Source organism: Stigmatopora argus, chromosome 4 (assembly GCF_051989625.1).
Source record: "Stigmatopora argus isolate UIUO_Sarg chromosome 4, RoL_Sarg_1.0, whole genome shotgun sequence".
NCBI classification, from domain to species: domain Eukaryota; kingdom Metazoa; phylum Chordata; class Actinopteri; order Syngnathiformes; family Syngnathidae; genus Stigmatopora; species Stigmatopora argus.
The window spans coordinates 10,413,743-10,425,108 of record NC_135390.1 but is presented as its reverse complement, the minus strand read 5'-3'; the positions used below and the strand labels follow the sequence as shown (position 1 = coordinate 10,425,108).

The window sequence follows — 11,366 nt, the reverse complement described above, 5'->3', positions numbered from 1 at the left end:
AACTTCGACAGTGTTTATGTATTTCTTTTAAATAAAGTTTTCAGACGTTTAAAAAAGATGGCGGCGCCCCGTATTCCACTCGTGTTTTGAAAAGAGAACACAGCATTGGAATAAATCGGAAACTAAAGCACAAAACTACACAGATTTGTGGTAACCTTTAGGTAAAACCATTCTAACTGTTATTTCTGTGTCCGTTTGTCTGAATTTAGTTGTTAATTGGCAGTAGAGCATACCTAGTGAGAAGTGTTTGGCTCAATTTGTACTATAGATAAAATATTGTGACTGTCACTAAATGTACGTATACCTAATTTCGGGCCAACCTTCATGTTAAATCCACGTTACCTATGACATTATTTTATGGCACTTGAACATTTTGCGTATTGTATGAAGCATCGTTCTTATGTATGATACTCAAATTTGGCTAATGCTTGTTTGGATTCCATTAAGACATTATTTTCTTTATTGCAGTGGACCAAATGGACACCCCATTGAAGAGTAAAAAGAAAAAGGATGGCAAAAACCCCATTCGGTTCAAGATGTTATTCACCTCCCCTTTGATGCCAAACTGGAACAAAGTTTCCCACGATGACACGACTTTCATCCTGAACACTTTACAACATAAATTCACTTCCATAGGGCTTCAGAAAAAAGAGGTAAAGGTGTTTCGACCTTGGAGAAAAAAACAAGCGCCGGCACCCCCGTCTGCCTCGGTATCTGACGCCAATAAGGCAGAGGATTTGCCCAAAGGAGGCTGGACGGACGTGACTGCCAGGCGACAACTCGCACTGGGCATCAACGAGGTCACCAAAGCACTTGAAAGGAATGTACTCCAATTAGTGCTGGTGTGCACGTCGGTCAACCCCAAACACATGACCGACCACCTGATTGGGCTAAGTGTAAGCAGAGGCGTCCCCGCATGCCAGGTTGCCAGGCTGAGTGAGTTTGTGACGAAGGTGTTGGGCCTCAAGAGCGTCCTGGCTTTGGGTTTCAGGCGCGGCGTTCTCCCGGGTGACCATGAGGTGTTCGCGGACACTGTGGAAGCCATCCTACCAAAGGTACCCTCGATCAATGGCGCTTGGCTACACGGTTTGTTACCCGGTGTCGGATTGCTACGCACGGATACTGCAAAAGAAGAGAAGGTGGAAAAGAGGAAAGGCAAGAAAAGGAACCTGGAGCCTGAGGTTGACGTCCAAGAGTCTTCCTCAAATCCTACACTGCAACCCCTAAATGTGAAAAAAATTGTAGCGAACCCAGCCAAGAAAAAAAGAAATCAATTTCAGAAGAAAACCAAGTAACATTCATTTCTATTTTTTTTCACTACTGTAGGCAATCAGAAATATTTGTTTTCACAGAGGATAAAGAATGTATATCTGCATATTTGACTTAGTCAATTAAATCATTGTACTCTTCTGTAATGTTTATTACAGGAATGCAAAAGTGTGTATTTCTTAATACAAAATGTATTTTTCTTTGGTTCCATTTGGGACATTTAAGTGAGTCACTATTAAATGAATGGACTATTTTCAATAAATGTTCACTCTGCCAAACATCAAACTGTTTCGTAAGTTCAATACCGCTTTAAAGCAATAATTGTCCAGATAGCAGCCAAATGAGTTAATTCTTGAAAATAAAAAACACCATTAAAACCATTATTTTTTTATTTTTTTACTTGATCGGGCTGCATTTCCGATCATGAGATTTAGAGATCGACCGATATGGGTTTTTCAGGACCGATTACTAGTAGTTAGGAGGCCAATAACAGATATTTGGTGCCAATATTCATTGGAGTAGGAGTGTAAAAAATTAATAAAACCATTCCACCAACTTTCTGCTGTTATATATAATCACCTCCACAATGGATAAACAGGCATTCCATTTGTTGTTACATCAGAGGTCATGTTACACCAAAGCCTGTCCAAAAATGCAAAAGATAAACAGTCAGTTCAGGCTTCTTTTTTCATGTGAATTTATTCAAATATCCATGCTGGTATTGGCGGCATTTGTTGAAACAGATTGTTAACTGCATGGTTGTCATATGGTCTAAAATGATGCTGGTACAAGTTCTGTCAGCCTTTTTCACAGCTTACAATGGATTTGAATAAAAATATTGTTCTTCATTTTGATAAAGCTGTATGTGTAATAACCCATGCCATCAAACTCGGGAAACAAAAACAAAAAATCCAAATAAGGCAAATTCTTGGGGTGGAGGTGTCACTAAAAAGAGAATGGCTAGTAACATTGATACTACAATCACCGTAGCAACATTCACACATTTTGGAGACACAACCAGTGTCAGAATATGGTACGTAAAAAGTTCGGCCATCTTGGTGAATGCGACTTACGTAAAGTTTAACTTCTAAATCTGAAAAAACAAAAAAAGTTTTGAAATTGACCCAAGCAAACTGTGCTTTCTTCATCTTTTGTAAAGGGAGGAGAGGAAAAGCACGCAATAAGACAACATCAACATTACCGGAGTTGAGAACAGAAAACACAGAAAAAACGACCTTAAAATGAACAGCATGATTGACCAAATAATATCACAGTTCTCTAGTTGCCCCGTGTCGACTTCGGTAATGAGGACAACTGTCCGGTTATAAATGATACAGAACGATCCTCATGCATCTTATCTGCACCCCACGACTAAAAATAAAAATACAGTAGATTTCTTTCGGACAATATGAGTAGAAAGCGACATGGGCAAATACGTGGGTTATTTTTTCCAGACATTCTCTCTGTGGAATGAATCATTAAACATGGAATGCAATTGCCGTCACATTTACAAAGAAAATGACAAGAAAATAAAAATAAAGAAATGCTTATTAGCAGCTTATTTTGACTGAACTAAAAGCTCTTTCCCCCCCGCAAGACTCAATATTGTATCAACCACAACAGGAAGACAGAATTTGCTGTTTTGCTAATAACTTTCTTTGTATGACTCCCTCATTTTTAATGGCTTTCATTGTGTTTTAACTTGTCACCTTCACCTCCCAAATTTAAAGTAATCAGATGTCTATCATTATCATTGGCAGGCAATGTGTTAAATATGACATTTCAAAATATGAATTAAAAAAACAATTCAGTGATACTAGAGGTCATAACCAGAGTAAATGTATGTTGCTGTCAATTTTTATTTAGATAACTAAAAGTAATTGCTACACTGATTTTGGTTGAAAAGATGCACTTGTATGTAAAATAAATGGTTTGAGTGAGACCTCCAAGTTCATTCTAAACATACGAAATTATACTTCACACTTGGTAACAAAAAATTGGGGATATTAGGCTTCTGGATGCTAATTTAAAATATAGTGAAATCTCAGCAAAAAAGACCAATAGTCCCAACATTTTGGAAATAGCGAATATACCGGATATTGATATTTGTCCTATGTGTTTTCCACCCAAAGCACTGTAACATGGTAGCAGCTTACTTTCAGACTTCGAAGTACCAAAGCAGATTTTCAATGACGAAACACCCTACGGACATTTTCTCAACTGAAAAAATTGTGCTTCGTTTTTTTTTGTAATACATTCTTCATTTAAAGAAAACGACAAATCCTCCACAGAGTGCATGGCATCATGCTGTAAAGGTAATTCAACTCATTGGCTGCCACTTACGGAAATAGGCAGCCATTGAGTTCATTTTTGAATAAGAAAAAAATGTCAATACACCACTTGGTTTTATGGCTGTATGACAGCGTACAAGTGTATGAACTTAGAAGAGAATAAATCAAAGTACCTGGCAGAGGGATGATATGCACAGCATGAACAGCCCTCTATTGGTGAGGCGCATTTGTATGAAAGGACAAAAAAAAACTTCCAAAAAAGAAGAAAACGAAAAAAATAGTCACTCATTTGTCGTCGCGATTACTCGTTGCCGGTGATTTCCTTGCATGCCCCACTGCTTTGTTTCAAATGTGAGCGGACGTCTCAGGCATAACATGACGTTCACGTTCAGAATGTTGAAGATTTCAACTGGTTTTTTTTGTTGTATTATTAACATATTCATTTTTTCCCACTTCAAGGTGAGTTGGAAAAAATGCATTTGGGGGGGAAAAAAATAATCTTCCTGGTAACAAAGTTCTCTTCCCACAGTTGTCTGGCTTAAGTGACCCGTGTGTGCAGGGTACATATTGGCCAGACTTTGTGTCCTCATTGAGTGAGATTGTGTGTGTATGTATGTGTGTGTGCGCATGTATAGCAACCACAAAGGCAGAGGGCTACTGTAGGACCAAGCCAACCTAAAACACAGAATTGCATTTTTAAAAACTAATTAAATACATTAAAAAACAAATAATACTCCAATCTTGCTGACTGACCTTATCAGCGTCCATTGAAGGGCATTTCCAGTTGTAGAGGTAATACTGTAAATTTCCATCGCCGATACCAAACTTGAGCTTCTCCAGAAAGCTTTTATTCTCCATTAGGTCCAAGGCATTGAACACATCAAAACCTTTCTGTTGAGGAAAAAAAGGCTGTTAGTGTATATAATCTCAACGCTATCTGGATTTAGCCAGGAAGACAAGAAGGCTCTTATTTAGTTCCCATACAAGATTTTTGGTGGTGTTCAGCATGGCGGACTAGAGTAGACTCTAAAGACATTTTTAATATTATTGCTGGCGATACCAGATCACAATTATAATCAATATAAGGAGTTATAATACTTGGTTATTACTCCCAATTTATCTGTTAATTTTAACAGAGTCGGTTCAGAGCTATGTAAAGTTGGTAATTTTACTAAGTTAGCGGTAACATAAGGATTTTAATCTTGTAATATTACAATTTGAGGGCGGCCTCATGGCTCTGGGGTCCTGGGTTCGAATCCAGGTCGGTCCACCTGTGTGGAATTTGCATGGTCTCCCCAGGCCTGCGTGGGTTTTCTCTTGGTAGGTACTACGATATCCTCCCACATTCCAAACACATGCATGGTAGGCTGATTGGACACTAAATTGTGCGGTTCAGAAAATTAATTAATGCATGAATATTACAACTTTAATCTTGTAAAATTACAATGTATGGCTTTATTTTAGTTGTATTTACACTTTTTTCTGATATTTAAAAAATTCTTCTCGTAATCCTATTTTTCCCCCTTCTTTTTTTGGCTCAATTACTGCATCATACTAGACAGCCTTCTATTCGAGTCCGTAAACCAGCCTAGATTGAGCACTAGTTATATTTCTGAGTAGATATAGACAAGATAATGACATCAGTCAGTAAGATATACACTTTTTGCCACGTTTTATTTTGGTGGTGTGTCAACTTACCAGTTTGGCGAGGATCAGTGCATCATTCATTAAGTCCAGAAGCGGCGTTTGCGTGTGAACGTTGTAGAAGGAATATGCGGCCTTCAAGGTCCTGTGGAGGGGGTGATGCATCACGGTGGAGGGCAACGTGTAGAAACTAACTAAGTCGGTCAAGACGCCAGCGGCACTCTGTGGGAAATGTGGTGGCGTGAACGCAAATACTTATTTCCCTGAACGACATGCAAATATTGCATTTTTTTGAGTCATCTTGATTTGTTATGCTTTCTATCGCTGTTAAAGTATAGCTGGCCTGAAAATCTAAATCAATTCAGTTCAGAGTATGAAAACTTTTAAACTTAGCAGGAAATCAAATACTTATTTAGTAGGGTTTGTAGCATTTGTTCATGGCTTTGAAAAAAAGAAAAAGAATTGAATATTGTATATTATATTACAGTTACCTCAACAACGAAAGTGTCTATGATGTTTTCCTGCGGTAGGAGCCAGTGAGCCACCTCCTCGTCGTTCATGGAAGGCGCCAGCTGGAAACGTCGCAAGTACTTCTGAAGAAGCTCGGTCACCTGCCGGATGTCGCGCCGCTCCATTGGTCGCAGCCCCGCCGTCTTGGTGTTCTGCGGAGGAGCCAATGAGCAGCTGCATTAAGTGAATCCCGCTCGTAATAGGAGACGCTGGGCTGAGGGGAGGCTTTACATCTGGTAGTCTGTAGAGTTTCATTGTTCTTTGCAGGGTCATGTTTCTGCTCAGGTGGGAGAACTTGACTTCTACCAGCTTTCTGGGGTTAAGAGAACGATGCCAATACCTGCGTGACAAAATGCTTAACTGTACATCACTGGCTTTACTTATAAAGTGGTTGTACTGGTCATCAGCAGCCTAATTTTATTTATCTTGCGTTTGTTTGAAGGAGTTATCTCAAGGGTCGAATGCTTACCTGCAAGTGGACACCGGTTTAGGCAGCACCACACCTGCCGTGTACACTGCCTGGAATATTCCTTCCAGGTTGACTCGTCGCGTGATCTCTCTGATAAGCACTGGCGCCACACGCTTTGAGCGCAACTTCTTATGGACACAGAGAAAGTTGATTTCCACCATCCTCTTCGACCTATAGCAGCACAAATGTGTGAAAAATATGCCACAGGGCCTTTAATATTAACTCCCGAACTCTTCTGCGCTGCGTACACTTGAAGACTCACGAAGCTGAGTAAGTGGAACTTGCACATTAGCTTAGAGCTAAAATGTTGCCTTCTTACCATTGGCAGGATATCGTGTATCATTTTTTTTGTGAGTGTGTAAAGGTACAGTAGCATTTAAGTACAGCAATACCTCGACATACGAGTGCCCCGACATACGAGTGCCCCGACATACGAGTGCCCTGACATACGAGTGCTCCGATATACGACCAATTTGAGGTACGAGTAAAATTTGGAGCAAATATTTATCTTGAGATACGAGACAAATTTTGATATGCGAGCATACAGCGGACGCGAGAGGCTGCTCATAAGAACATCATGGGCACTGTCTTCCTGGTCGCAACTCCCTCGTGTAATATTTCTACGAGCACTGGGCGGAGCGTTGCATTTTTTTCAGAGTTTTTTTTCCCCCATTAGTCAGTGCGAATGGCGGAGTGATCGCTAATACGAGAGGAGTATATACTACTTCTCGTTGGCAAGTGGTTGTGCGTTATCCTATTCTGAGGCCATTTGTGTGCATCATTTTGGGAATATTTTGAAGGGAAGACAAAAGCAAACAACCCTCGATAGGTTGCATCTGAAAGTCAGGGTGGAGGCGGCTCAAATAGAGCCAACTGGGAGAAAAAACGTATAAAAATTTAAAACAAAATTAGAATTCAGTTTATTATAAGGTTAGATGAAACTTATTTTTGTGTTTGCATCGTAATCCAAGTTCATTTAAATTTGTTTATGTTATGTTACGAGCGGGTTGCCGTGCAAAAAACGGCTTGACTTAACATAACCTGTTGACTCGAGTCAACTCGCCACCCACAGGAGAAACCGCTTAAGACTCGAACCTAACGACTTGCAACTCCGCCGGGACTCAAATAGGAGTGTGCAATTATCCGCTAGTTATGAATACTCACGTGTGATAAATGCGGATATCTGCAGGAATGGCGCTGATGAAACCGACAAGCTTCTTATTTGAAGACACTCTCACTCCACAGTGCCATTGAGGTAACCAGCCAGGCGGACGTAGAGCCCTGAGGAAGAAGACATTTTATACATGTTAAAGCTAAACATGCATCTAAATAGAATATATTTTGATCTGGAAAATCTGTGGCTTTGTGACTGTTTGAAATGTCCACGCTTGCATTTGAATGAGCGTGCAAATCAATGTTATTGGTAAAATGTCAAATATCTGGATTTTCGCTTTTATTCTTCGGGGCAAAGAAATGCATAAATGGCTCAATATGAAGGGAGAGCTTTTTTGTGCCAGATGGAATAAAGTTCTCATTTTGGCCCAGAAAGGCAAAACAGGAACATTCGAACGCCCGCATTAAAAAGCAGTTCAACTGTTTGGTTCCAAAATGGACAAATCCATATTAAAATGTATCATACGCTTCAAGTTATCCTCAATAGGAAACTGTTAGGAGTCAGAAAAGCTACCGAGGCGAGGGCTTACCATTTGAGGAAGTTCGGTGAGTAATCGAATCTGAACATGTTATCGTCATCCTCCACGTAGTTCTCATTTAACAACGTGTACAGCTCCTTCAGCTAAAACAAAACAAAGCACCACCTCATGACTTAATGGCCAGTGAAACCGTGTCATTTCTCAATTTGAGACATTAGCCGCACTCACTACATCCGCATTGCTGAGATCCAGTGTATCCCACATGAAGCCTTGAGGTAAAGAATACGGCTCCTGCCTGATATTATCTTTGTCGGCCTCGATCGGCCCGTGAACCGTCACCACCTCGTCTGCGCACAGGTCACTGACTTATTGACAACTGTTGCTTCCTATTCTGTCAACCGCTCATTCATTAAAACAGAAATACAGTGCCCTTACTTAACTTGGGCACCGGCTGCGTATCCCAGAACTGGTACTTGTGCTTGGTTGCCTCGTCAATGCTCTTAGCTGGGCCCTGGCAGGACAGCAACTCCATGGCTCTTTGGATGTCCTGCAGCTTCTGGAGGGGCAAACCAGGATTCTGAAGAGGTACAACAGACATGACGCGCTTTAAGACTGAGGACAGACCAATGAGGAACATTTTTTTGAGTGACGTTACAGACGTGACATCTTTTATCCTTTCCCTGGGAGATTTCAAACGCCAACTTTCTACTATGCTCCAAAAATATCAATATTAAGTTCATTCTTAATGGATTGCTTGTTTGGCTATATGTCTAGGATTGCTCTGATGGCTAATTTTTAGCACTTCCGCACTTGGTCGGGTGGTAAGAAGTCGCAAGTACACTGGCATGCATGGTGAACTGTTAGCGGAATATATTTGCGATACATAAACATTTAGAATTCTGGAGACAAGAAGAGATTTATACTTAAAATCATGCACAAAATGAATATTGACCAAAAAAATCCTTGCAAAGCATTCTTGTAGAGTTCAAATAAGATGTCTTGCGCATGATAGTTAAATGAAAAGGGTACCTAAATTAATGTATGCAGTTGTAATTAGTGCAATTTCAATGTTAATTGTTGATAATTATTTGGAATTTAGGTTAAATACAACAATGGAAAAAAAAACAATCCGATTTCAATGTAATGTTATGCCCATGGAATTTTCATTCAATGTGGAAGCCCAATTTGTTTACAATATTTGTGACGTGAGGAAGCCCCTCCAAAAGGCCTTTTAGCTAAGTAATAAATGTAAAATTATTGATTTTTAACACTTTCAGGGACAGTGGTCGCAAAAGATGACTTTTAAGACCTTTTTATCAAGCAAGTGACTACATTTTTGGTGATTAAAAAATTAAATATGAGCAAAAAATATATTTTTTATACAAGTATAAACTACATAAATTTGAAAAATGATCATGAAAGCTCTTTTTCTAATTAAAATGAAAAAATGGAAATATACACCATTAGCTACAGTCTCAAGTAACACTCCAAATATATTTTTTCATATTATTTCACTAATTACACGACATTCACAACGACATACGGAGCCAATAGAGGACTAACGATGAATGATCATCTTTCAGTGCCATTGTACGTCCATTCGTTTTCTCCCAGTCAAAATGGATTGGACGTCTATAGCCATCAATGGCAACTAAATGGTTGAGAGGGTCCCTAAGTGCAATTTTAGAAAAAAAATATGAATCCCACCTGAAAGGGTTAAAAATAGTGGTCCTATTTTTTATGATACATAAAGTTGCTGGCGGTTAGCGCGTCGGCCTCACAGTTCTGGGGTCGAGGGTTCGATCCCAGGTCGGTCCTCACTGTGTGGAGTTTGCAGGTTCTCAACCGGGCTTGTGTGGGTTTTCTCCAGGTACTCTGGTTTCCCCCCCACATCCCCAAAACATGCACGGTAGGGTGGTTAAACACTCTAAATTGCCCCTAGGCATAAGTGTGAGGGTGAATGGTTGTTTATCTTGTTGTGCCCTGTGATTGCTGGCCACCAATTCAGCGTGTCTCCGGCCCGGCCTGGTGCCCGGAGTGAGCTGGGATAGGCTCCAGCACCCCCCGCGAGCCTTGTGAGGACAATGAATGAATGAATTGTCTTAGATGTAAAATGGTCCTGAATGGATGGAGTGTTCACCTTGATGTCCTGAGAATCAGAGGCAGAGTCCGACTTGGCTCCTCCTGAACTGGGCTTTTCTTTCTTCCTCTTCTGCTTCTTCTTCTTCTTCTTGGCCCCCAAATCTGCTCCGGGACTCCTGCAGTGATAGTGATGAGACTAGTCATCTCTTTTTGCAGTAACATATGGACTCGAATCAGTACGCTCAACATCGAGTCAGGGAGGCAGCGGGCTAACGTTAGCTGCCATAGCAACGAATGGCAATCAAGACACCGGCTCGAGTAGCAAATATTCAAGTAGTTCGAGTTGACGGCGCCGTGGCCCTTTGAAAACCTAACTTTAAACGAGCTTGTTGGTTTGAAACGACGTTCCCGCATCGGTACTCGGCTTGTGTTTGTTATCGGCTAACTGCATTAGCCACCGAGCTCACACGCATAAACATACGCGCACACGCATAAAGTGTGCGATGTGCGACAGGCCGTCCGCACCCTTGCGCGTTCTCGTTCTCCTCCTCGTTATCCCCGTCTATCCCGCAGGTATCCTGGTCGTCCAGCTCAAGGCTCTGCTGGCTGGCGGCGGATTCGCTGTCCTCCGCCATCATTAACGGTGACCAAAAAAAAGCTGACCGAATGCAGTCCGATAGAGATCGCGGCTAGCGGCGACTCGCCGGAAAAACAAAAGAAATTCGACGAAAGGAAACAGCACCCCCCAGAGGACAAAAGGAAGTAGTGCGAAACAAAAATTAAAAAAACATCGTGACTTCTATTGGTACTTACAGGTGCGTCTCATAAAATTAGGATATCGTTTTTGGCTGACCTATGAGAAAGTTAGACATTTTTATAAGTTTGATCATGTCAATGATGGTGGTGGTGGTTAGCAGATAGGCCTCACAGTTCTGAGATAGAGGGTTCAACCACAGCTTAGTTCCAGCTTTCCTGTGTGGAGTTTGCATGTCCTCGGCCTGTGTGGGTTTTCACCGGGCACTCCAATTGCCCCTACATCCTAAAACCATGCATGGCAGGCTGATTTATCACTCAAAATTGTGCTTTGGTATGAGTGGGTGTCTCCTTATACCCTGCGATTAGCTGACAGGCTGCCCATTGTTGGCTGGGATAGGCTCCAGCACCCTCGCAGCACTCGTGAGTCTTGAGGATAAGCGACTCCGAAATGAATGAATAATCATTTCAATGCTGGTAGTATTTCAAAATACTGTCTTTCCTCTAGTGGGTGACTTATAGCAAGTGTGACAACATGCCAATGTGAAAAGCATTTCTCTTCTACTAAATGGTTGACTCTAAATTACAAATACTCCTACACCTCAATTCAAGGATACATATAAATTAAACCTCTAAATTGCTGTGAAACGGGTGCAATCTTTGTTTTAGCAAAATAATAGATTGCCATTTGTACAT

The 11,366-nt window shown here is 40.9% G+C and overlaps 2 protein-coding genes across 3 annotated transcripts; one reads left to right on the top strand and one right to left on the bottom strand.

Annotated features, from left to right (window-relative positions):
- The first annotated feature begins 56 nt into the window (after window positions 1–56).
- rpp38 (ribonuclease P/MRP 38 subunit) lies at window positions 57–1,554 on the top strand. Its single transcript, XM_077599055.1, has 2 exons — window positions 57–161; window positions 469–1,554. The coding sequence occupies exon 2, from the start codon at window positions 477–479 to the stop codon at window positions 1,293–1,295; it is 819 nt and encodes a 272-aa protein (XP_077455181.1). The 5' UTR covers window positions 57–161; window positions 469–476; the 3' UTR covers window positions 1,296–1,554.
- Window positions 1,555–1,942: 388 nt separating this feature from the next.
- nmt2 (N-myristoyltransferase 2) lies at window positions 1,943–10,634 on the bottom strand. 2 transcript variants are annotated; one of them, XM_077599053.1, is made up of 12 exons: window positions 10,443–10,634; window positions 9,976–10,093; window positions 8,271–8,412; window positions 8,064–8,182; window positions 7,887–7,978; window positions 7,348–7,464; window positions 6,184–6,354; window positions 5,946–6,054; window positions 5,696–5,866; window positions 5,259–5,426; window positions 4,314–4,451; window positions 1,943–4,235 (listed from the first exon to the last, which is right to left on the bottom strand). In XM_077599053.1, the coding sequence occupies exons 1-12, from the start codon at window positions 10,553–10,555 to the stop codon at window positions 4,215–4,217; spliced, it is 1,479 nt and encodes a 492-aa protein (XP_077455179.1). In that variant the 5' UTR covers window positions 10,556–10,634; the 3' UTR covers window positions 1,943–4,214. The 2 variants fall into 2 exon arrangements, with proteins under 2 accessions (XP_077455179.1, XP_077455180.1); XM_077599054.1 differs by having other exon boundaries at window positions 8,271–8,391.
- Window positions 10,635–11,366: the final 732 nt, after the last annotated feature.

What these genes read in the sequence shown, in the direction of transcription:
- rpp38 (XM_077599055.1), top strand. Translation starts at nt 477, where the DNA reads ATGGACACCCCATTGAAGAGTAAAAAGAAAAAGGATGGCAAAAACCCC.
- nmt2 (XM_077599053.1), bottom strand. Translation starts at nt 10,555, where the DNA reads ATGATGGCGGAGGACAGCGAATCCGCCGCCAGCCAGCAGAGCCTTGAG. An exon ending in CTGATTCTCAGGACATCAAG is followed by an intron (nt 8,413 to 9,975) that starts GTGAACACTCCA and finishes GTACCTCTTCAG; the next exon opens with AATCCTGGTTTGCCCCTCCA. An exon ending in CACTGATCCTCGCCAAACTG is followed by an intron (nt 4,452 to 5,258) that starts GTAAGTTGACAC and finishes TTTCCTCAACAG; the next exon opens with AAAGGTTTTGATGTGTTCAA.